General features: G+C 42.3%; 1 protein-coding gene across 9 annotated transcripts in view; it reads right to left on the bottom strand.

Moving 5' to 3' along the window:
* Positions 1 to 26,434, bottom strand: part of DOCK3 (dedicator of cytokinesis 3) — a 403,879-nt gene that overhangs the window by 47,097 nt on the left and 330,348 nt on the right. For 8 of the 9 annotated variants that reach the window (XM_060308604.1, XM_060308607.1, XM_060308606.1 and 5 more), the window contains exons 23-32: positions 22,054 to 22,224; positions 18,864 to 19,056; positions 15,784 to 15,911; positions 13,247 to 13,393; positions 11,135 to 11,233; positions 6,059 to 6,153; positions 4,311 to 4,386; positions 3,720 to 3,820; positions 3,397 to 3,455; positions 1,208 to 1,356 (exon numbers count right to left, since the gene is read on the bottom strand). In XM_060308604.1, the coding sequence (XP_060164587.1) occupies positions 1,208 to 1,356; positions 3,397 to 3,455; positions 3,720 to 3,820; positions 4,311 to 4,386; positions 6,059 to 6,153; positions 11,135 to 11,233; positions 13,247 to 13,393; positions 15,784 to 15,911; positions 18,864 to 19,056; positions 22,054 to 22,224 (1,218 nt within the window). The remainder of the gene's footprint in view (positions 1 to 1,207; positions 1,357 to 3,396; positions 3,456 to 3,719; positions 3,821 to 4,310; positions 4,387 to 6,058; positions 6,154 to 11,134; positions 11,234 to 13,246; positions 13,394 to 15,783; positions 15,912 to 18,863; positions 19,057 to 22,053; positions 22,225 to 26,434) is intronic. The other variant, XM_060308605.1, reaches the window with a different exon arrangement.

Below are 26,434 nucleotides of genomic sequence, written 5' to 3' on the forward strand. Positions count from 1 at the left end.
AATGAATAAACTGCAATGGCATACTACTCAGCAATAGAAAAACTGATACATTTAACAAAATGGATAAATCTCTCAAAGGCATTATGTTAAGTGAAAGAAGTCAGTCTCAAAAGGCTACAGTCTACATGATTCCCTTTACATGACATTCTGGAAAAGGCACACATAGTGAAGGAGAATAGATCAATGCCTGCCATGGTTAAAGGGAAGGGAAGGGTTTGACTACAAAGGGGCAGCAAGATGGAATTTTTAGGAATTAAAAAAATCTTGACTGTGGTAGTGGTTACATGACTTTATGTGTTTACCAAAATTTACAGAGTTGTAAGTCCCAAAGACTGAATTTTACTCTTTGTAAATTTAAAAATTACTGTTTGCCTGGTCTGTTCCTCACTGTTACAGTCACTCACTCTAAGAGCACTGGTTCATCCCAGAATCACAGGGTTGGGAGGGAGCTTAGTGGGGAACTGGTTATAGTCCCCAAGCCAAAGTAGAAATTTCTCCTCGAGGCCTACAGGGAGCTTCTGTTTGAGAACCACCAGCAAAGAGGAACTCCCCATCTCTGAAAGCAGGCCAGCTTACAGTAAATAACTTGTTACTAGCAAATTATTTCTTTTATTAGCTAAAATTGGCTTTTCTACCACTGTTTTCTACCTATTGTTCCTAATCCTATTCCCTGGAGCTCTAGATAAAAGGGCAGGGGCCATCTCCTCCACCTTAGGGGTGGCAGAAGAACTGCACAGAGGGACAACCTGAAGTCAGTCAGAAGCCAAGGGCTTACACCTCATGGACCCACCCCTCTGTGCAGGAGTCTGTGAAATTCTAGGCTATGAGAAGTCATCTGGTCTGGGCTCTAGCCTTAGAAATGCCCAGACCACACACACTGGGGAACCTCCAGAGAGAAGAGACAACACTCCCAGGACCTCGTCCTGAATGAAGCTGGGAGGTTACAGTCTGTCATTCTCTCCTTGATCAGAAAGTTCCTTTCACATGATGTTCAATTCCTTTCCTCTGATTCTTTTCTGGCCTCTAACTTCATGAAGAAAATCCACAAATCAATTCTGGCCAGTAAGTAAAGGAAACCCTTGAACAGGACGGCCAAGTTACAGCCTACTTCCGCTGGAACTATAGCCAGGCATCTGGATCACGTGCCTGGGCAAAAGGGGTCCATTCCAGGGGAGAGCACCCTTAACACTGCCAGGTGTTGTCTTACCTGTTTGAAGTTGCCATTTTTCCTTTGCTCCCAGTCCATCATGTCATGAAAGATTGGAATCATGATATTCCGCACTTCTGGCTGTGGGACCAGTGTCACACCCAGAAAAGGACCAATCATTCCCGGAATAAAGTGGATCTTATGTTCACCTGAACAGCAAAACCCAACAGATATTAGTTTATGCTTGCTTTGCTCCTTCCATAGAAGCTTCCCAAGTGGGGCCACAACACATGATTTGATCTTCACTGGAAGCATCTGAGAGCATAGCAAGCTCTCCCCTATAGATTTCTGAGATACCCGCTTCTCTTGGCTTTTTAGAGTTCATGGATTAAACTGGCCCAGTACAGTTAAAACAAACTTTCAACAGGCACAAATTCTTTCCAAAGAATTTACTGGGAGGTTCTACAAACTATCTGAAAATCATTCTGAGGTCAAGCAACAGAGTTCACTACTCTAGACAGAATAGGATTTCTGAGTACCCTGTAATAGTTTCAGATAATCTGTTCATAGTGTTTATTTAGCAAGGAAAATTCATCTATTTCTGCTTAAACACAATGCACTATCCCTGGGGTTTCTGCCTCTAGCCCAGGGGCATTTAAGTGATAAGGATGTTCAGTCCCAGGTCCAGCCACTAGTGATCTGAAATCCATAGGCCTCTTCACTGCCTGTGCTCAAGTGTGCCCAAGAGGCCCCCTCCTGAGTTACCAGGAGCCTCCTACACAGCCCTACCCTGACAGACTGGCTGAGAGACTCTCTGTGCACCCTCCAACCCCCACCCCTTGTCTTCACACTGCATTTTTGATGGTAGCGTTACATTTATTCAGACCAGCTTGGCTCATCCCTCAGTTTTCTTAATGAGGCCTTTCCATGGGAAGTGTGTGGTGTGACTCTTCCTGTGATTAGCTTGTCATTTGGGGCATGCTCCCAGAAGCCAAGGCCAGTCTTGAAGACCATGGGAGAACTTTTCTTTGTAATGGTAAAGCGAGTGAACCATCTTCCAGAGCTCTGCTTTCTGTCCTTCAGAGACTAAGGGGACAAACTGTGGACCTCTGCAGTGACTGTTATGGTCAAGCAGAACTAGAAAATGTCATTTCCACCCAAAACAATGAAGCAGGAATGGCTTTATCAGGCAAGTTTGACATGTTTTTTGATTTCTTCCATGTTAAAAGCCTATTTAAAGAGCAACTGTTAGCTCTGAGGCAGATTCTGCATATTCCAATCTTGGTATATGGTACAGTTGCTAGTCCCATGTGTTCCTGGGAATTTCAGAGTCATCTTCGGGGTTAAAATCTATACCTGGACCATGCTGGATGCAGGGAGTAAGAGTACTGAAGCTAGAAAGCTGGTTTGGGGAAACGCATCTCCATTCATGGACGGAAGGCCCTAGTGTGGGCAGGAATGCCTTGCACCTTGCCTGCTGCCTCTAGAGCTGTGACTGGGATGGTTAATGGAGAACGATAAGATTTTATGGCCATCATTCCTAAGACTTCAGAGCCATGAGCTTAGTTGAAAGCAGCCTTCACTAGGAAGAAGAGCAGCAGCTTCTCAATCATCCTGACAGGCCATTAAGAAGCCTATAGTATCAGAGGATGGCCCACCTAGTCACCAGGGCAATCCAAGGATTCTACCAAAACCTGACAATCTGAGATCCAAACCAGTGGATCTTAGAGAAGCTGTAAAGAAAGGAGATGAAGATCAATCTCACCGAGGCTGCAATTCCTTTCTTACACGCAATTGGCAGCAGGAACCTCGTCTGGATGCCTGAATACCAGAGACCCAAGAAGTGTTTCAATCTTTATTAAAATGAATAGCTGCCCTTGCTCATGTGCTGACTATCTCCAAGATCTATGCTTGTGGGCCTGTATCATCTGGACTGGGACATGAAGAGCACAGAGGATCTTATAGTCTTATAGCCTCATCTTCTTTTTTTCCTTTTGACTTTTGTTCTCAAAAAAGGGATTGTGCATATGTATTACTGGGGTCTTATTTCTCAGCTTAACTTTCCCTGCCAAGGGCTTTGTGCACATGTGCTACACTATACCATCCATCTGAGGTGTTATGTTAAAGATATGTAAAGATCTCTTGGGTCTGAATTAACATTCACAAAACCTGGGGGAAGTAATTAGTCTTGTCACTTTTTATTTGGCTATGCAATATGTGTAAGGGAAAAATATGGAGAAAAGACCTACCCAAATTCTGCCACATGCTGAACAGTTCATAAGCCATCATCACACGCATGTCCCCATACCTGGGAATAGAACACAGGAACCAGCTATTAGTGGGAGAAGGTTCAGGAAGATGGGGCTACAAACCCCAGGAGGCCAGTACTTCAGCACTGTTTCTAAAGCTTCCCAAAATACTAAGTTTTTTGGCTCTCAGCTGAATTCTTATACTTGGCTCCTTGGGAGGCTACCTCAGTGAGAACCATGTGGACTTCTTAAGAAGCCCCTTATGGAAACATAACCCCATCTGGGCACATGGTAGGAAGATGAATAAGAGACATATGGCTTACTTATCTAGAATCTTCTTCCTCTTGGTGGAAGTAATGATTTCTAGCTGAAGGCTTGGCTGATTTATGAACAGAACTGCCAGGCTAAAATAAGAATTCCACACCTAGAGAGAGAGAGAGAGAGAGAGGAAATATGTGAAAGCCTGAGTCCTTAACCTTGCAAGGAGAGATTCTAAATATATGCATGTAGCACAGAATTCATTTTACAGTGTTAAGATCTTGATTTTTAAAAAAATATCTTTGCAAACAGGACTCCCCCCCACCGCTTTCTTGACTTCCCTGAAACCAGTAGTGTTGATTCTGGACTAGAAAACAAACTCATGGATGTCTGGCTCCCAACACCTCCAACAGGGGTCTTCTAGGTCATACTCTAATTACTAGCAAGCTTGGAAACTGTTTGATACTATGAACATATTAAGAAAGCCCCCAGCCACCTAGCAGACACCTAGCTGAATCCTTCTCAAATTCCTGACCTACAAACTTGTGAGCAAAATAAAATGGTTGTTTTAAGTAAAACAAAAACGAAACAGTGAGCTTGGTTTCTGGCTTTCTAGGGTTATTACAAAGACAGTGATGGATTTTAGGAGCTCCTACCTTAAAGTCGAAGTCTGTCTCTGTGAAATTCTTGTGCAGTGCAGAAGACAGGTACTGGACTGTAGTGACTATAATACTGCAGTAAGGGAACAAGGTGTTGGCAGAGTTAAAAGACTAATGATGGCATCCTATGGCTTAGCATCAACCGTCTATGGCCCGTGTGCAAACTTCTAGAGTACAACTAGCTCTCGTGTAAGATGTGACTTTAAAGGAGAGAGAGAGATGGCACAAACCCCACAAAAAACCCATCTTGGAGAAATGCCCCACCAGTTGGTTCTAGACCTAGCTCTGCCATTACCTGGCCTTGGTACTACTTCTCTCTGGGCCCCAGTTTCCCTGCCTATAAAAGGAGGGGAGTGAGGTTTAATGGTTCTTCAAGGTTTCTTCCAGTTCAAAGAGTGATTCTAGTATTTTGGGGACCTTGGATAATGAACATATATTATGACCACCAGAGGACTTAGAGTAGCATTCTATTATTTTACTTGATAATAATGGTTTATAGTTATTAAACCTCTACTTTTAACATATACTATTATTTTCATGTATAAGTCATTTGATTTCAGCCTTTGATCTAGAATATCACTTTCACTTTTCACCTGGGCACATTTAAGGGGCAATGGGAGGCTGATTTGCTAGAACCAAGGGCACAGGTCAAGGGAGGGAGAAAGTGAGGTGGGACAGGCAGGTAAGGGTTTGATTACAGAGGGTGTTGGATGCCTGGCAAAGGAGCTTACATCCGAAGCCTTGGTGCAGAAGAGGGGCAAGGCAAAAACAGTGCATTAGAGAGACTAGTTACCAGCAAACAAATTTGAAAAGTAAAAGCTTTGAAGGAAGAGGCTGCTCCTGCAGAATGGGCTGGAGAGGGCCTGACTAGAGCTAAGAGAAACAAGAGGGGATCAAATGGAAAATCCACTATTTAAGGAAAATCTGTGCAACTCTGTTTAAAACCCTTCTTCTGTTCTGTATAAAATGTTTGCAGTTTTGAAAAAAGAAAAAAGAGTGCTATAAAAGGTACAAAGTAGAAAGACCATGCTGACACCTTGGTAATATAGCTAACATAAATAATTTCACCACACTGCATAAGGTCAACATGAAAGGCAGATCAGAGGGAGCAGGCAGTAGACTAGAGAGTGGAGGCCAAGTGGCCTTCTCCCACAAGCACCTTACCACCCACATTACTTGTCTGGTTTGTCAGTTAGAAGCACAGCGTAGAAATATGAATGGGGCAGACAATTTGGGGTCAGCCTGAGTGTGAATTCTGTGGCCAGCATTAGAAGTGGTCAAACAGCCTCACAGCCAGGTCTCAGGTGGGTAATTAGCACTTGTTGTGGGAGGCAAGCAGTGTCTGGCAGACAACACAAATCAAATCAAGAGGAGGCCTTGGGATACTGCCTGAAATTACAGAGCAACAGAGGCCAATGAACAGGCCCTCCTCAAGGAGGAACCCTTCTCTGGGTATTATATTTCTCATTCTTAAAAGTTCCTTTTCTATCCTTACCATGACATCGTCTGCCAGGCACTTAGATTCCAGTTTTAAATTATCTTTGACTATTCCTTCTCCGTGAACTTTGGTAAATGGCCAAGTCCTGCTGATTGTGCCTCCAAACATTTTCACATTTGCCCTCTCCTCTCTGTCCCCATGGCTTTGACCTTGATTTCTGACTTGCTTTTTCTCTCACACATATACACACTCTCCTTTGTCTGGGAACAGTTCTGTGGATGCTGGTGCAGGGCCCTTCCACACTCACTTGCTTGTGAGAAGTCTCATCACCATCCAGTCCCGAGGAAAGACACTCATCTTCATCAGGTTCCGGAACACACAGAAAATCTTCAGCAGAAATTCCTGGTCCAAGAGGAAAATCTGATGTGAGACACCATACCTCTACCACTGCAGCAGACATTTCCTCAACAGGGCTCTCCAGACCTCTAGACCATGAAAATGTATGGGACCAGTAGGTGATACTCTGGTTCCCTTTGTGAGCTGCTTTTCTCTTAGAGGGCTGCATGAGAGTGAGGTCTGGGCACTCTCATAGGTCAGTGCCAAACTGGGTAGAAGAGATGCACTATACCCACTCAGCCCAGTGCCTAACGACCAAAGCACAGGGGGTCCAGCAGAAATGATATCCACCAGAGTCCATCGTTCTCAATCTTTGGGGCATGACCCCTGAGCACTTGACTGTAAGAACTTGCTTTCCTGGATGTTAAGAACGCATTGACAACAGAAGCACTTTAGGGATAGCAGAGTAAGTACCTCCGAAAATATGCTCCTCCATGAAAGCAATGAGAACAGTCACAAAGACTGGTTAATGAAAGGCTTGCAACAATAAGAAATGTTATTTAAGAAAAATGGTTGAATCTCAGTAGGAAAAGTGAGCTTTATTGTGTTTTAACTTTCCCCATTCCCATCCCCTCTCTCTCCCTATCTTCAGGGTATCCTTGAAAACAAGCAGCTGTAGAACCATGGTAGTAGTAAAACCCAGCACCCTAGCAGTCACTAGAAGGGACAAAATGGTTTTGGAGCTCCCCAAAAAGTGCCATCCCAAGAGAATTGTTACTGTTTGATCTGTTAGGCAGCAACCTGGGAAAGCCCCATTCAGAGGGCTTAATTGACTGGACTCAGAGTTCACTAAGTGAGAAAAGCCTTATCCGTAGTGCAGCTGTTGAAAACATCATCCATAATAATTTAACATCCCAGCTGCAAGAAGCAATCATATCAATTGGGACAAACAAGAGAGTGGCCAAAACACTTAAAAGAAAAATATGGGTAATGAGACCTACACTTGGGGCTTTGAAAAGCTCTGACATATTCCTAGGAATCTAGAAGGCCACATATGTGTGCAGGGCTGTACACATCCCCAGAAAAGACCTAAGAAGCCTAATCTGTCACCTCTGGCTGACTTTGAGGCTCTATGCAAGCAAGAAGTGAAGGCTAAGGCAGCAACGTAAACTGCTGAAGCACTGAAGGTGAGCCCCAACCCCACACAGAGACACTTAGTGAAGTGGAAGACTCATTGATTTAAGGTGTTTAAGGAAATCTCTGTCTAGTTATTAGCTTATCATTAAGCTAACTGAATGAAAACTTCAGGGGCTGCACACAACAAAAGATGCAGACATTAAAGAATTAGTCCAGGAAAGTCACTAAACAAACAAATATCAACAACAAAAATGAAACAACAACAAACCCTGGGGATGTGGGCAGGGGGAAGGGAATCTGATTACCAGACTTGCTACATTATTTAAATTGTCCAGTTTTCAACAAAGAAATTATAAGATGTGAAATGAAACAGGAAATTATGGAAACATACATAAGACAGATATAAAACAAATAGCAAAATGGCAGGTGTAAATCCTCTTACTGGTAATTACAACAAATGTAAATGGGTTAAGCATTCCAATCAAAAGGCAGAGACAGGAAGAATGGATTAAAAAATGAACATGATCCAATTGTATGTTATCTACAAGATACATAAATACTTCAGATTCAAAGACACAAATATATTGAATGTAAAAGGATAGACAAATATATACAATGAAAATAGTACCCAAAAGAAAACTGGTGTGGCTATGTTAACACCAAACAATATAGACTTTAACAAAAATTGTTAATAGAGATTAAAAAGAACATTTTATAGTGATAAAGGAGTCAGTTGATATGGAAGACATAAACATAAATGCACTTAAAAGAGAGCCTCAAAATACAGGAAGCAAAACCTAACAAAACTGAAGGGAAAAACAGACAATTCAACAATGACAGTTGGAGGCTTTAATGTACCATTTTCAATAATGTATAGAACAACTAAATAGAAGATCATCAAGGAAAAAGAAATCTTGAATGGGACTTCCCTGGTGGTCCAGTGGTTAAGAATCTGCCTTCCAATGCAGGGGATGTGAGTTCAATCCCTGGTCAGGGAACTAAGATCTCACATGCCATGGGGCAACTAAGCCTGCGTGCTCTAGAGCCCATGCACCACAACTAGAAAGCCTGCGCACCGCAACTACTGAGCCCGTGTGCTCTGGAGCCCGCGTGCCACAACTAGAGAGCCCGTGTGCTGCAACTACTGAGCCCACACGCTCTAGAGCCTGTGCATCGCAACTATAGAGAAGTCCGCATGCCGCAATGAAAGATCCTGCATGCTGCAACTAAGATCCTGCGTGTCACAACTAAGACGTGACGTAGCCAAATAAATAAATAAATATTTAAAAAGAAATCTTGAACAATACTATATACTAACTAGACCTAACTGACATCTATACAACACCCCATCCAACAAGAGCAGAATACACACATTTTTCTAAAATGCACACAGAAGGACATGTGCATTCTCTTCTTTGGGGTAGACCATGTTAGACCATAAAGAAAGCCTCAGTAAATTTAAAAGAACTGAAATCACACACATCATGCTCTCCAACCATCATGAAAGGGAGTTAGAAATCAATAAGGAAAGAAGGAATCAAGAAGGAAATATAGGAAAATTTTTTTAAATGTGGAATGAAACAGTACACTCCCAAATAACCAATGCACCAAAGAAGGAACCACAAGGAAATTAGGAACAGCTTTGACATGAATAAAAGGGAAAACATATCAAATCAAAACTTAAGGGATGAAAAAACAAAACAAAACAAAACTTAAGGGATGAAGCTAAAGATTATAGCTGTAGTGCCTATATTAAAAAGAAGAAAGATCCCAAATCAATAAACTACATTATACCTTATGAAACTAGAAAAAGAAGAACAAACTAAAGTAAGCAGAAGGAAGGGAATAATAAAAATTAGAACAGAAATAAATGAAATAGAGAAGAGGAAAACAGAGGAGAAAATGAAACCAAAAGCTGGTTCTTTGAAAAGATAACAAAATTGACAAATTTTAGCTAGTCTGACCAAGAAAAAAAAGGAGAGAGAAGACTCAAATTACTAAAATTAAGGATAGGACTTCCCTGGTGGCGCAGTGGTTAAGAATCCACCTGCCAATGCAGGGGACATGGGTTCGAACTCTGGTCCGGGAAGATCCCACATGCCGCGGAGCAACTAAGCCTGTGCACCACAACTACTGAACCTACACTCTAGAGCCCGCAAAACACAACTACTGAGCCCGCATGCTGCAATTACTGAAGCCTGCGTGCCTAGAGCCCGTGCTCTGCAACAAAGAGAAGCCACTGCAATGAGAAGCCTGCGTACCACAATGAAGAGTAGCCCCTGCTTGCCATAACTAGAAAAAGCCCGCTTGCAGCAATGAAGACCCAATGCAGCCAATAAATTAAAAATAACTAAATAATAAATAAATAAATAAAAATTAGGGATGAAAGAAGGGATATCATTACTAATGTTACAGAACTAGAAAGGTTTATAAGGGACTACTATGGACCAAATGCATGCCAACAAATAATATAATCTAGATGAAATGGACAAATTCTTAGAAAGATACAAACTACTAAAATTCATTTAAAGAAGAAACAGAAAATTTGAGTAGACCTATCATAAATGAAGAGATCAAATTAATAACTGAAAAGCTTCACACAAAGAAAAGCACAGGACCAGATGGCTTCACTGGTGAATTCTACCAAATGTTTAAGTTAGAATTAATACCAATACTTGTCTTTTTAATTATATCCACTTTGAAAGTGAAGCAGTATCTTACTGTGGTTTTGATCTGCATTTCCCTAATGACTAATGATGTTGAACATCTTTTCAACTGTGTATTGACCATTTGCATATATTCTTTGGGGACATGTCTATTAAAATCCTTGGCTCATTATTAAATTGGGTTATTTGTCTTTTTATTGTTGAGTTGTAAGAGTTCTTTATATAAGAGATACAAGTCCTTTATTACATTCATGCTTTGCCAATATTTTCTTTCATTTGTGGGTTGTCTTTAACTTTCTTGATGGTGTCCTTTGAAATACACAAGTTTTTAATTTTGGTAAAGTCTAACTTACCTATTTTATCTTTTGTTGTTCCTACTTTTGGTGTCAAATCTCAGAAACCACAGCTAAACCCAAGGATTTAAAGATATACTTCTATGTTTCCTTCTAAGAGTTTTACAGTTTAGCTTTTACAAATAGGTCTACGATCCCTTCTGAGTTAATTTTTTATATGGTGTGAAGTAGGGGTACAATTTCATTCTTCTGCATGTAGGTATCAAGTTGTCCCAGCACAATTTGTTGAAAAGACTCTTCTTTCCTCATTGAAACTGTCTTGGCACCATTATTGAATATCAATTGACTGTAAATATAAAGGTTTATTTCTGGACTCTCAATCCAATTCCACTGTTATCTGTCTAACTTTAGGCCAGTACCAATCTTGATTACTGTTATTTTGTTGTAAGTTTTGAAACTGGGAAGTGTGAATCCTCCAATTTTGTTTTCTTTTTCAAGACCATTTGGCTATTCTGAGTTCCTCACATTTCCATATAAATTATAGATCAGATTATCACTCTCTGCAAAAAGACAGCTGGAACATTGATAGGTCTTGTGAAGCCTGTTTCATGAGCAATCTACAAATCATCTGTTGAGCTCATAAGAAAGGGAAGAGTCCTGGTTTGCTGACAACCAGTGTGGCCCAGAGTAGCCTCTCAAAGAGGCACATGGTCACGGGGCTGCTATCAGTCAGGGAAAACTTGCCAATGTTACTGGGGTCTGGATCTACGGGAATATTGCTGGCTTTCAGCTTCTGGAAGCCATGCAGTCAGATGTAAAGTGAGGCTGGTACATCTTATACTTTGGCAACACTGGCCACTTGCACTCACCCTCTGGCAGGGGAAAGACTCCTGGGCAGTCTTAGCTGCATGCTTCCTTTCCCAGGTGAAAGATCAATGTTTTTCTGCCTACCTTGAGCTCATCTTTGCTCTGGAAGTTGTCCAGGAGGTGCTGGTAATGGGTGTCACACATCTGGCGGAGCAATGAGAGAAGGCAGGACACATACTCGCCCTGGGGACCAACCCAAAAAACACTTAGCAAAGCCAATGACAAGAGCTGTGTTCCCCCAATCCACAGAGGGCAAGGAGAGAAGGAAGGGTCTGAGATGGCCCCAATGATCATGAAAGGGAAGGTGACAACTCTGGCCCTGAAAATGAATTTTCTTTTCAGCTAAGGGGGGCCTGAAGGGTTGGGAATTTTAATAAGACCTCTGCAGCATGGGGCTAATTGAAAAACCTTAACCTATAACAAAGAAGTACTGCCAAGTAAGACAGATATTCTAGCTTTTTTCCTAGGAAAGTTTTGGCTTCACAGTCCTTTGTCATTATATGTTGCCAGGGTACCATACAGAAGTCTGGAGGGGCTACTGGGAACAGGGCTCTCAGCCTTCTCTGGACAGAATCTGGACTCTGCCTATCCTGCTGGGCTGGAGAAGCCCTTCTACAAGGATCTCCTTGGGGACCTCCCAGAGCTTACATGTGATTACCGGACCAGGCAGATGGAACATAGTAGATCAACATAACTCTCTGGAAAGCAGAAGAGTCAAAACTGAACTTTATGAGAAGATGAGCTAATGGCTTTAAGTAAAAATTTAAAGATAAAAAAATGAGTCTTTAAAATTTCTTCAAGTTCTAACTGGGGTACATGGATGAAAACCCCACGTTAAGGACTCCAAAGACTCATCTCATGGAAATTTTTGGCACAGGGCAGCTGAGCATGGCTTCCTCTTACAAGGTTGCCTCCTTAGAAGGGATGGAGGAAAAATTACTTCATTTGGGCAGTTTTCAAATGTTTTTAAACTCATGGGAATTTGACAACAGTTTTTTAGTCTCTCAGATCCTTTTTAGACTCATGAAATTATTATACACACATGTATTTAAAATACATACAGGTGCATGAACCTCAGCTTTATCTGAAAAAATGGACATAAGCCATAATTTATAGATTTGTTGTGAGGATCAGATGCATTAATGTACATAAAGCATTTAAGTAAACAGTTCACTACATAAAGCCGTGCTCAATAAATTGTTGCTATCATCTTCATTAAATCCATATAAAACAGATCACTTCTTTAGTATTGCTAATGAGTTAATATTTGTAGAGTGCATAAAGCAGAATCTGGCCCACAGCCAGCACTGTGTCATTGCTGGTTAGAAGGATGGGCTGCCAGGACATGGCAGGGTGCGTATGTTTTTACCTATAGTGAGGGTGTCCTGAATAGGGGTTCCTAAGAGAGCAGATATTCCTTCCAAGCCCAATGCTCCAGAACTCATGTCTACTCTTTGCTCTCCCTAACATGCTGGAGCTTGGCTTGCTCCCATAGAAGGTTTTCTACAAAGGGATCATTGTAGTCTTCCACCTGCCAACTAGAAGATTCCAAGCAATCTGTTTATCATGTTCCAACATCAGGTCTAAGAAGTCCACTCTGTATAGGGGTGGGGGCCCTGGGGGGTGTCTCTTTGCCACACCTGAGAAGCTTTCCCAGTCTGTTTCTCTTCTAATTCGATCATAGGATATCATTGTTCAGTAATGCCAGTCCAATTCTACCTCATCACATTTTTCCTGATGCTAGACATTTAGATACAAACACTATGGACAAAAGTGACTAATTTGTAGGTACAAGCAAATCGTGAGAAAATAACTGTCATGCACGTCATTTACAAGAGCCTGCTCCTAAAAGGAATAGTCTATATTTTTCACCTTCAACCTCTTACTATGTCTCTGCTTTATTCCACATTATAGAAAATGACTCGGCTCAAATGCAAAGGCCAATGGAGGTGGTGTGCAGGAAAACAGGACAGGAAGCATCACTGGATCTGCCCCTAAGTAGACTCCTGTGAGTATGAACTTAGAGCTTTCAGAGTGGAGATGGAGTACGACTCGAGAAGGAAAAAGGGCAGCATGCTGACAACCAGGCAGGAAGGGAAGCTGAGATGAAGGTGGTGTGATGGTGAGATGAGGTTTGGTGTGGAGGAACCCCAGGTTAGAAAAGAAAGCAAGAAAACCTGAATGTTAGTTACTAACAGTGATCTCCGCTGTGCACTGCGGGCACCGCTGCCCTCTTACCGCCTCCTGAGCGTGCGATTTGCTCATGATGGTGAGCAGAGTCTGTAAGAGCACGTCCAAGAGGCTCTCCACCATCATTTCTACCTCCTCCATGACATCTGCCTCCTGGAGTGAGCAGCGAGAGAGCACACAGTTAGTGCCAGACCTGCTGACGTGCAGCTGGCAGTACTTACTAAGTCAGCCACATCAGGAGTGGTCTTCTGACTTAATTCTCAACACTGAGCTCCTGGCCTCACTGGTATGCAGTGTCAAGGAACCTGGAACAATGGCTCTGAAAGGAGGTGAGGCACACCTGCCACTGTTGCACTGGTTTGGTGGCTGGGGCCTTACCCCAACGCAGCACCACTCTGACACCTATAGTTCTGAACCTCAGACAAATACATTAATTTCAATATACAGGGCAGAAGTGAAGGTTCTAAGTTAAATGTTTTCTTTGATTTTCCTACGAAAGTCAGGAGGAAGCACAGCACTGCTGACTAACATTTTGAGAAAATGGTAAAGAATTCACACCAGGGGGTGTGGTGGCAGCACCTTTACTATTGCTAATGCACACAGAAGTATCTCAGTCTTTCTGAGAACCATTTTCTCCTTGAGTGACCTCAATTTTTGCCAGGCCTGACTGCTGCCCAGACATGCCACTTCTAGCTCCTTGGCATTCTTGCTCACATTCCCTGGTCCACCAGAAGGACTCTGGTCTCAGTGCATCTTTTTCAGGCAGCCTCACAAAAACAACGGAGCACGCCTCCTCACTAAGGGCTGCTTCCCAGTCACCAGGTTCTGAATATAGGCAGAGTCTGTGCTATCTTTTTATAGACCTCTCACATGCAATCTTAAACCCTATAACTTGATTTTCATTATCTCACAAAGAGATTCCCATTGCCTCTTCTCCAGTCTCTTTATATTATTACTGGTCCAAATGTCCATCCATCCATCAACCCACCATTCAGTAAGTATTTACCATGTGCCAGTCACTGTTTGAGAACTGAGTATACAGAAGTGAACAGGAAAGGTAATATCTCTGCTTTCATGGAGCTTAAATTTCACCCACCCTCCATCCATTCAATATAGTTACACTGAGCCCCATTCCACATGAAAAATTTGAGCAGCTCTTGGGACCAAAGTCTTCTTTCTCATTTGCTGAACTGATCATAACACTCTTAAAACCTGTGATGGCTCTTTGAGTAGTTGTAAGCAACTAATTGCACTTGACTCTCTAGCCCCACAAACACAACCAGATCATCTTCAGGTTTTTACCTGTTCCCATTCCTCTGCCATTCCTCCCCTACCCTTTCTTTTCCCCTTCAATTTCTCTTTTTCTTTAGCAGTAAGCCTCCCATCCCAAGTCTGACCCTGGGTTACCAGTACACCTTATGTGCCTGATGTTGCTTCTCTGAGGCCTGATGGGAAAGAGAGCTGCTAGGCGTTGCCTGGAGCCAAGATCAAACAAAAGGGCCACTACAACCATCACAGTCACTCTGCCAAGCTGGGCCCCCACCACCAGGTGGTACTTTAAGTCTGGATACCAGAGCCCCCTATTGAGTCCTTGTATCCTATTCAAACCAAGCACACTCTTTCTTTTCAGCACCTCTCCTGCTCTATCTTCCTGGATAACCTAACCTCGTATGTTCCTATCACTTGGCTACTGGCATTCATTTTAAATGCACTTGAAATTTTATTCTCCAAAAACCTTACCTCAACTTAATAAGATAGCATAATTAAAACTCATTCTTGTTTTAAGTTTCTTTATATTTTCCTATAAGTTTCCAAATTTTCTAAAAGAAATATGCGTTTCTTCCATTATCATAAATATATAAAATAAATATAATTAAAATAAATTCCTACCCTTATTCATGCCTGATACGTTTTCCCTCCTTTCCTACCTCCCTTCCCTACCACAGATCTCTTCTAAAAAATAAAAATAAAGAAGAAAGAAAATAGGCAAAAGCACTAGTAGTTGAAACCTGACCCCTAAAGTACAACCCTACCATCCCATGAGGCTCAGAACTCTTGTGGACAACATTTATCTCTCGTACACCCTGCTCTCATCTGGCATGGTATAGGAATGCCATATGGGTAGAATCAAGCTGCCAGGAAGCTGCCAGAAAAGTCTGAATGAGCAAGCTGCCTCTCAGCCTGGGCCTGCCTCCCTGTGCTTGTGCGTGAGTATCCTTAGAACACTCCCAGGAATACAGAAGTAATACCTTTTGACAGAAATAGAGCATGCACAGGATTGGGCTTTTTGGTACTACAGATAACTATGTTTCTGGGTGTATTTATGGCAGTACAATTTTTTAACATAGCAAGACTGCTGTGTTGAGAAGCCTGCTGGGCACACACAGGGAGGCCTCCATTCACTTGGGCACCCCCATCACTGATGAAAGCTTCTCTGACTGGGAAGTGTACAGAGTGATCTTTGTTGGTCTGCCTCTGGCTAAAGTAACACAAGAGAGGGACAGAGCTTTGGGTGGGGAGTGGAGTGGGTCTAGGGCCACTACCAGAGAGCTGGTCTTGACGATGGAGAAGATGCTGCCAAGAATCCCTGAGCAGATTAGCAGCTCTTTCTGCTGCCTCAGGTGAAGGTGAATGTGATGGAGAACCACAGGAAGCAGGATGCGACGGGATTCTGAGAGAGAAAACACAAAGGTGAAGAAGCCCTTCAGAGGAGAACCAGCTACCTTTGGAAGCAAGTGGCAATGTGGGATGCAGCTGGTCTCAAAGTAGGTGGGGCTGAGACTGGAGCCAAGCTGCAAATCACCCCCTTCCCTTATGTAGGCCTAACAGCCCACTTCCTGGACATTTTAAGACATTGCACAGCATTATCCTTCTATCTATTGTTCCTTCTTTCTCATTTCAGGCCTAAATATCTAGGGCATGTTATTCAGGATAATGTTAGGAGACTGCTTCCAAATGAAATCTCTTTACTGACTAGACTCCAAATTAAAAGCACAGATTACAGTGAAAACCCCATTTAAGTGACACAGTTCTATGAACTACATTGATTTTTTTAAAAAATAAATAAATTTATTTATTTTTGGCTGTGTTGGGCCTTCGTCGCTGCGTGCAGGCTTTCTCTAGTTGCAATGAGCAGGGGCTACTCTTCATTGTGGTGCACGGGCTTCTCATTGCGGTGGCTTCTCTTGTTGCAGAGCATGGGCTCTAGGCACACAGGCTTCAGTAGCTGTGGCACGTGGGCTCAGCAGTTGTGGTTCGTGGGCTCTAGAGCGCAGGCTCAGTAGTTGTAGCGCACGGGCTTAGTTGCTCTGCGGCATGCGGGATCTTCCCAGAACAGGGCTCGAACCCGTGTCCCCTGCATTGGCGGGAGGATTCTTAACCACTGCATCACCAGGGAAGCCCTGAACTACACTGATTGAACTTGCAGACTTGGTATGGATTATAAATGGTCCCTCTTCACAATGCCCTGGATGGCGGCCTGGCACTTGCACCCCCATAAGTTACGCACTTTGCGTCAGCCATCAGGCCTGCCTCCTTTTCCCCTCAGGCTTGTGGGATGCTACATGTATCCACAGCAATGAAAGGAATAGAAGCAGGACTTTTATCTTGTCATAAGCCTGCAATAATCAGCTAAACCTCATTGTCAATCCTACTGCATACATTAAAATGTTTTTCTTTTCTTTTCTCTTCAATGCTACCTGAATAATATTTTCATCAGGGGCTGACTATATTTAGAACTCCAAATTCAAGAAGGCTAAATCCTAAATCAAGCTCTTTTATTAATTCACTCTAAGATTTTAGGCAGGTTGACTCCTCCTGTGGGCTTAATTTCCCCCATCTATGACTTCACAGGTGTGGTGAGAAGGTGAAATACAAGTGTGAACATGATTCTGGTATCTTGCACTCCAATGTAGTCAATGACTGTGTGATAAAAGTACCACGACACCCGGCCAGCATGATTCGGTCAGACTACCAGTAACACAAACAAGCCAAGGCATTTGGGATTTATTATTCATATTTGACCATAATTAAGTATTCCAGATGAAATTCAGAATGAAAATCTTTTTCAGCAAAAGACAAACTACATGACATACAAGAGGTTTTGGGGACTGCCTTGTCAAATACTTAGAATATGTTCAAAAAAATGGAATGACAGCTATTCTATGTTTAAAAGGATGCTTGGATAAAAGAGAAGTTCATACTGTATTTTGTAGACCAAAATACCAACAGAGCAAGATTTGTAACAACCAACAGCTGCCTGCAGACAAAATAGTAGTTTTTTATTGGAACCTGCTAATGAAGAAACCAAACTGATATGCTCTGAGGATATGTGTTGGTTAATGACACCACTGGTAAAAGTCTTCCTGCTTCAGGGAAGATGCTTCAACTCAGGCATTCAATGAAAGTGAGATGCAAGTGAAAATTTGGTCGTGGCTTTTTATCTCAATATCCAGTTACATAGTTCCAGCCAGATAAGAACAATTTTTCTTAAGTGATTATGGGAAGCAGCAAGTACATGCAAAAGTATTAGAAATAACGTATGTCAATGAGGGCAGTCTGCTGTCCGTCTTCCCATATATTCAGAAAGCATCTGCTTTAAGCAGTGCTCAAAGCTTGAGTGTATGCAGTGGCTTCAATGAAAGTATGTCCAAACCATTGATTTTACCTTCAATCCAGGAACTGATGCAAAGTGTTTACCATAAAAAGTTACAGGTGGAGAAAATCTGAATTTCTTGGTGGCAGCTTTACCATCAGCAATACTTTACACAGGTAGAGTTAAGTTAAAGAGAGTATTTATTTAGTACTGCAAATGTGTGTAGCTCTGGGCTGAGAAATTATTGTTCCTATACTTTAAAAGTCAAACTTAAAAAATTTTACTACCAAAAAATTCTAATTATAAAAATTCTAATAATAATTGCTTTACTAGCATTTCAGATTTATTCCTGTGCCCTAGAAATTTATTCCACAATAGTGATATTCTGCTTAAAGGATCAGGCTCACATTGATCTTAACATCTGACTATTGAGTACTTGATCACATTCAACGTGGTTTCAGGTATGAATCCAGGGGTTCCTTCTGAAAGACAGTCTGGCCTGCTGACGGTATGTGTTAGGCTGTCCTGACCTCTTTTGGAGTGTGGAGGGCTCCTCTCCATCACTTTGTCTAATCTTTAGAAGCTCCTTCAGAGAGAGGAATCTATCTGACTGGTGAGGACAGGAACCAAGAAAGCATAGTGGGTCCTCAGGGCCCCCCTTTCAGGGTCTCTTTTATTTCCTTGACTTATCCTATCCCCTTGGGCTAGACCTTTCTCTCTTGTTCCCCTTCCTTTCCTTCTGCTTTTTCATCCTGCTGGGGCTATGGCAGGCCCCATTCTTGGCAGCCGGCTTGACTTGTGGGCCTGGAGGCAGGCCACCCCATGTGGGTCCCTAGGAATAAATTGTGAGTAAGGCAGTAGGCCTAGGTTCTGGCTGCATTCTCTAACAGAGTTTACCAAAAACTCTGCCCTTGAAGGGCCACTGGTGTCTTGCATGATGGCTGATGAACCTGATCCTTTGCTTCCCACTTGGTCAACACCCTGATAAGGAAGAAAGGTGAGTGTGACTCTCATCCCAACTTGATTTACCTGAGAAAGAAAATAGGCGGCTATCCACAGTTCTGGCAATGGACTGCAGCTTGACCACATCCATTGACTGCCCAATGTGCACAGTGCTGGGCATGCTCCCCAGAGTCCCTCTCACAAACTCTGCTACCTCCTGCACAGTGAACATTTGCAGCAGCTCATCAAAGATTGTTGGGAAGGAATTGAGAAGTGCAGCCTGCGGAAGCAAGTGAAGGTCTGGTTAGCTCAGAGTTAGGTATGCATCTATCTTGCATGCTTAGACAATGATACATGGTGGTGAGAGGTTGAGAAGTCATTGCAGCACCCCTGCCTCGAATGTGCTCCTCCCTGGCCTTGGACTCCACCCTGCAGCACTCTTAGGGCATGCAGCAGGAAGAACCAAAAAGGTAACCAAAACAAGAGAATTTACTGGGGCTCAGGCCGCTTGAAGCTTTCAGAACTTGCCAAGGCATTTGCTGGCAAGAGAAGGGAATATATACAGAAATTAACTCTAGGGCTTAACATCTATAGCTGTTTTTGCTCATAAAATGGATTTAAATTTTTTTGTCTGTCTCTACGATCAAGCTCTTGATTTTCCAGTTTCAGTCCCAAATTCAAGCCAGGAAGCTCTCAAAGAACGTAGGCAAAGATAACTGAGCACCATCAAGCAGCACTAGGTGAACTCCATTCACAGTCCTTCAGCTAGCAATCCAGCTCTGAAAACTGGACCATTTCCCCAGAATAGTGTCATTTATTTGAAACCATGAAATCTAAAGACTTTGTAAATTAGTTCCTTCACGTGTGATGCCTGGCAGTTTCAAGTGTAAATCCAAAAGGATGGAGAATGTGTGGATTTAGTCAGCCATGAACTCTTGAGGACTGGGGATAATGTTGGCATAGAGTTCAGAGACCTAGATGGCCTGGACAAGTGGAGTATGTGTGTGTTTGGAGAATTCTCTCCTAGGATCTTAGCTCTGGCAGACCCATATGGTAACCTCTTGAGAACTGAGTCTCAATATTCTCTTGAGAATCTGAGCCTTTGGGAGGCAGAATAGTTTAGGAGAAAGAGAATGGGTTTTGGAATTGGACAGACATGAGTTTAAATCCCAGCGTTACCACTTATCTGCCACATAACCTTGGGTGAGTTACTACCTAATTCTCACTTTTCTCATCTATAAAATGGGGATGATGCTATTACTTATCTCCTCGTATTGGTATGAGGAAAAAGTTTAGGTGCATAAAATTAATTTCCAGTAGACTGCCTGGCACACAATAGGCCTTCAATAAATGCTGGCTCTTGTTCATTTCTCTTGTCTAAACGGAAGCAGCATGAAGGAGGCTCTTCGTACTTCTCAGTCCTCTTACACTATTAAGCCAAGATTTACAAAGGGAAATGGAGTGTCACCTTGAGACGAGGTGAGAGTGCGCTCTTCCTAAGTGACAGTTTGGGGGGCAGGGTGGGGAGCTGTTTTTCCTGATTGCTTCAACAGGCAGTAAGACACTGGCCTAGAGTGAGTGAAAATTTATGACCTGGGGAAATGGGTCTGTCATACTGCAGTCTATGTTCAGGCCAGGACCAAGGACTGAACTTTTATGAATTCTATCGGCAGATTTATAACTCCCTGGGATATCAAGGAGATCATTTTGCAGTAATTAGAACCAGCACAAAAACTATCATCATAAGCAACTAGATACAAAAGACAAAGGGGGAAAAGCAGGTATTTCTTTTTTTTTTCCTTTCCTTTTGGCTGTGCTGTGTGGCTTGCAGGATCTTAGTTCCCCAACCAAGGCTTGAACCTGGGGCCACGGCAGTGAAAGTGCCGAGTCCTAACCACTGGACTGCTAGGAAATTCCCAGAAAAGCAGGTATTTCATAATCAACAACAAACAGTAGCTGATTTGCTCTCTTAAATGGTGAAATTTCCTATACTTATGGCATCGGAACAGAAGGACACTTGCACCATAACATCTCCTAGTGGTCAGAATCAAAGATATAAAGTCTGACTGAAGAGCATACTTGCTGAAAGTTCTGAAACTGTGAAACATGAGCCTGGCACCAAAGAAGCAGGTCTGATTCTGACTCAGGTCTAAGATAAGACTACATCTAAGCTATTTATCCTGATGTGATAGGAACATGCCATTGAGTACAGGGCACTGCTGAGTTCTCAGAAAGTGTATCTGGCTTGCTCTGCTAGCTCCCCACATCTCCACATGCTGAGGGAGGAGTAGGTGTCCCGGGCCCTGGTTGGCAGGAACAGATAGGCTGGGGGAGAGGAAGGAAGGAGAAAGATGACTGGCTTGGGGTGTTCAGGAGGGGAGACCATGGAAGGAGCCTTTCTTATAGAGATACCTGGTGACCTTGATGTATTCCACTGTTTTATAGAGGCTATCCCCCAGTTGCTCACCTGTTCTCTGGGCCAAGGGGCTTATGGGCAACTGGCATCAAGGGGCAACATAGAAGCAAGTGGAAAACAAAAAAAGCAGACTATTCTAATCTTAAATGAGGTATTTAAACATACATTTGCTCTGACAGACCTGGCAGTGACTGAATGAATGGACATGAGAAAGGCTGTCTGGTCTTTGCTCATAGGTTTTGCTGTAATAATTGGCTTCAGAAAAATCAAAGAAGTGAAATTCATTAGATAAAATTCTTCTAGGGTAAGGTTGCATGTAAAAGGTGACTGATTAGCTGGACAGACATTTTTAACATAAGGAGGCAACTTGCTTCCCACACTGGTATTTCTAATGGAATCTAATCCTAATTCTTAGCCAAAGTTTTCTAGTTATTTCTGCTGTTTTTCAACCTATTTCATTCTTAACTGCTAGGATGGACCAATACTAACCTGAGGTTTTCAAAATTAATACAGTGGCTAGGAAATAAAATTCTCTATACATTCTGAATATCCTCTATAAATAAGATGTTCACAAACAACTAATAGCATGGTAGCTAAATAAATTTGGTCTAAAGAGGGCAAAGTTGTGCTTCTTCTCCACCATAAAGCCACTGGGCTGTCTTATATTTGGAAGCTGGGGCATAGCTGGCTTTGAAGTAAAAGCAGCATTTTATTCTATTAGGTATTTCCTTATAACTCATCCCTTACCCAAAACATAGGAGCTTGGCAGGGCTTCTTTGACTCTGGAAGCCAGAGGACAAAGAAATCACCTGCTAAGACAGACAAGAATCCAGCAGCAAAACTTTGCTGTAGCTCACAGACCTGAGTGAAAAGGAGTGTTTCTGAGTTTCTGCTGTCCAAACTGAGCACAAACCGGATGGACTGGAAAAGTTCTTGGATGCTGGACCGGAATTGCTCCTCTTCCATCCCACAGGTGGCACGTGAGTAGAGGATCCTTGACTGCACAATAAACTTGAAAAGGTACTCCAAGGCCTGGAGGTGTAGGAGGAAAAAGGGATAGAGAGGTGTTAAAGATGTCCAGAAACTAACATATGAGGGAATGAAGGGTGGAGTACCAGAAAATTATACACCAAGCTTGGGAGGGGGACAATTCCAACTATGGAGACAAGTAGTTTAATTTTTAAAAAATTTTTATTGGAGTAGAGTTGATTTACAATGTTGTGTTAGTTTCTGCTGTACAGCAAAGTGAATCAGTTATACATATACATATATCCACTCTGTTTTAGATTCTTTTCCTGTATAGGTCATTACAGAGTATTCAGTAGAATTCCCTGTGCTATATAGCAGGTTATTATTAATCTACTTTATATTTAGTAGTGAAGCACTTTAAGTTTTTAAACCTTTTCTCAAAACTCCAATGGTCACTGAGCAGCAACTGTCTATGTACTGAGAGAATCATCAAATTATTTCATGCGGTTATGGAAGTGTATAACCACAGACTGTTATGGAAGCCGTTGAATTCAAGACCATATAGAATCAAAAGAAAATTAAATTTCTCTCATTTTTCTCAGGTCTGGAAATAAAAGGCTACAAAGGCAATGATATAAGAACCTCTCTTAAATTTATTCCAAGAAGGAAGAGTCCTTTAAAGAGTCTTCTGCATCTTCAAGAAACAGCTGGACACGGTGCCAGCCTTCCCACCAGGGGTCAAGTCTGAAGAACTTGTCCCTAGTTGCACAGGAGCTGGTGGACCTAACCCACCCATTTTCCATCCTCTTCCAGACAAGGACACCTGCCATCAATAGTTCATGAACAATACAGAAGACAAAGCTCCCATAACATGTTTTGGGAGCAGAATCTGATTCTGAGGAGTCCCTGCAGCTTGGCCCATGCTTATGAGCTGAATAATTCTCTTTTAAGAGAATTCAAGATCCAAGACTATACTTTCTAATCAAAGAAAGGCTAACGATTTCCCAGACACTGGAAAGGCAGAGACATTGAAAACTGAGGAGAAACTTATCCAAGGATGAAATATGGAGCTCAGTTACTTGAACTATATGACAGGAAACAATTCCCAAGCTACTTTCATGATCTATTCATCTCTCAGGTTCAGCAAAGCAAAACTTTGCGTGTGTGAGTGTGTGTGTGTGTGTGTGTGTGTGTGTTTATGTGCTCCACACTGAACTCAGTTGGCACTGGAAAATGGCTAGTTCAGAAAAATGTGTGTTCCAAGGCCTGCACCAGAGGATTCTGCAGAATAAGTTACAGTGTTTGGCCTCATCTCCGTAAACGCTACAGTCTCTGTTTCAGTAGCCTTTTAATGCCTGGTCTACAAATAATCTGGAAATTTAATGCCTGGTCTGTAAAGAACCTGGAAAGTCTCTGCTAAATTTAAAAAGGAAAGTGTTTTTTTTCTCAGTTTGAAACAACTACCACAAGAGATGTACTGAGTGGCTTAAAACATCCACTAGTTTCAGAGTGAGAGGCAGAACCAGACAGCAAAGTCGCTTGCACTTCCTGGGTACGAGAGATCAGTTCCTCCATTAAGTCCTAAAATATAAAACACTTTGCAGAGGAGTACAAGGCTGTTGTCGAAGACAGCCTGTGAAAACCTGGATGAGGGCAAGGAAAACAAGCTCACTTCTAGTCATCCATCATTACCTGACTTCCCCTTTCCCTACTCCTCTTGATTTTTACCATCAGCACCAGCTGATGGCCAGGACCAGGTAAAGCTGGCCACCTGTGACAGATGCAACTGGGTAAAGAGAGGAGAGCAGAAGAGTGGGATAAAAGGTGAGGGTGGATCCTATGGAAGTTGTTTGAAGTTTACAGGTGTTCCCAACCCTGTGTGGAGACAATGGAACCCTTAACTACGGCTGAAGCAGCTTCTCTGTCTTTTTCTACTTAAGTTAATAAACCTGAAGGGAAAAGAGATCCTAAAAGTTATTACAACCTTTCTGTCACTAAGGAGATCATTGTGCTTTCTCTTTCCTGGCTCCCTGGTAAGAACCTGATGCAGCTCAGCAGTGAAAAGTATGCTGCCTTTTTGGAACGCCCTGCCAAAAGCCATCCTCAGACCCACCAAGGATACCCCCTTGTAAGTCATTCACACAGGAATAATGTAACCAAGTAAGAAAATAAAAGACTCTTTATTTTCATCTTTAGTGGCATAACTTTGGAAGGTCATGACTCTGAAAGGGAAAGGAAGAGATGATGTGTAAGTAGCAAGATGTATTGAATCAAGAGCAATAAAGAAGAGGAGGTTTCCTGGTCCACAGATTATGATACCGGAATAAGAAATGCCAGGTCAGAAGCATATGCATTCTGTGAATAAGGATGAAATTAGGATCAGATAGAGACTTACACATTTGGTCAAGAGGACTTGTAAACTGAAATTTGATGAAGAAGTGGAAATGGCCTGATAAAACCGTTGGGCTAGATGCATTAGTATCAGACGCCACTCAAATACATTTGATATGGTAAGAACAAGTATGAAAGTACCCCCAGAAAAGTGCTCCCCCACAATGGAACTCTTCCTTTTCCCCACCCAAGCCTGATATTCTCCAGGAATTTTGTACCTCCATAGGTGACCCTGCCATCAACCCAGCTCATCTAGCCAGACCCCTGGAACCACCCTCAGGTCTTCCTTTCTGCCACCTCTCACATCCAACCTAACATTTGAAAGCTTCTGCTTTGGTCACATCAGCCACTTTATGGTTGCTTGAAAACTCTAGCTCTTTCCCATCCAGGCTTTTAAACATTCTGCTTCCTCAGTCTGAAATGTGTGTCCCCCAGTTCTTAACACTGATTTCAGCTCAGGTCACCTCGTCAGAGAAGCTTTCCCTAAACTCTTGATCTGAAGTAAACCCTCCTCTCCAGCCATTCCATCCCAAGATCCTGTTTATTTCCCTCATAGCATCATCAATGTTCTTTTCTCACTTACTTTGTGTATTTATCTGTTTGACATGTTTATTATCTGCCTTTTCCCCACTTGAATGGAAGTGCTATGAAGGCCTAGCCTTTCTACTTGGGCTCCTGCTGAATCCCCAGTGGTTAACACAGTGTCTGACATATGGCAGGTATCAAGCAATACTGACTGAATGAATGGCTGAATGAACGACTCTTAGGGGAAAACTTCTGAGATAGCATCTCCAGTAACCTTAAGCAATTAATTTATGAACTCACATAGAATCTTTTGTATTTAACTCAACTTGTATCCCCTCAAATACTATGCAGGGCACTTCACAGGTGCTGGGGTTCAGAGAAGAACAGAACCCAGTGCTTGCCCTCACATTACACTCAGAACCCTGCTCTACACTTGTGTTTGAACCTGATTCCCCTTAGGACACAGGGGATGTGTTCTTCAAGGGGAGAGGTCAGTCTTACTCTTTGCATCTTAGCACCCATGACATGCTGATTGCTCAGCTGACATGTATTGCGTGAAGAAAGACAGAAGTGAGACTTGTGGCCTTAGATTTTTAAAGAATGTGCAGAGAAGAGGCAGGGAAAATATGGATTTATGATTTGATTTTGCCTCTTTAATCTGATGATGCTTGGGGGAACATCTGTTTTACCTGTTACCACGTACACAAGAATAACAAAATCATAGGCCCAGAAGTACTTAGAGCAGATGATGGGATATTAAAAGAGGACAAAGAGAAAGCAGAACTACTTTGCTGCCATTCTTCTTTTATTACTAACTAGAAAGCATGGGAAAGACATGGTTAAAAAGCAACCAAAAAATGAGAGTAACTCAAGAACAAGAAAAGACAGGGACAAAAAAGCAAGCAAGCAAGCATGAACTTGCTTTAAATGAGTTCTCAGAGGATACGACAGTTTTCTTCAAACAGCTATATGGAGAACTGTTGAGCAAAAGAGGGATCAACATTCTCATAGGCTGTTCTCTACAGTAGAAGCAGTAGCCATGAAAAGAAGTTACCAGAAAGTATAGTTAACTAACAATGAGGACAGTCCCCTGTAAAGTGGAGCTGTCCAGCAAGGCAAAGGGCTGCCTGGTCATGGTTTTTAGATTATCTTCTTCTCAACATATCTGCATACAGTGCATTCTTAAAACAGTTAAAGAAAACAATGTTTAGTAACTACTGAAGAAGGGAAAAGTATTGGAAGATCTTATTTCTCATCAATGTTGCCACCAACACTGGCTTAGAAGGAGATATGATATTTTAGCCAGTGGAAGCAAAGACTGACATTGTTGGTAGAAACCAGGCAGGGAGGATGGCTC

Source organism: Globicephala melas, chromosome 11 (genome assembly GCF_963455315.2).
Source record: "Globicephala melas chromosome 11, mGloMel1.2, whole genome shotgun sequence".
Taxonomy (NCBI): domain Eukaryota; kingdom Metazoa; phylum Chordata; class Mammalia; order Artiodactyla; family Delphinidae; genus Globicephala; species Globicephala melas.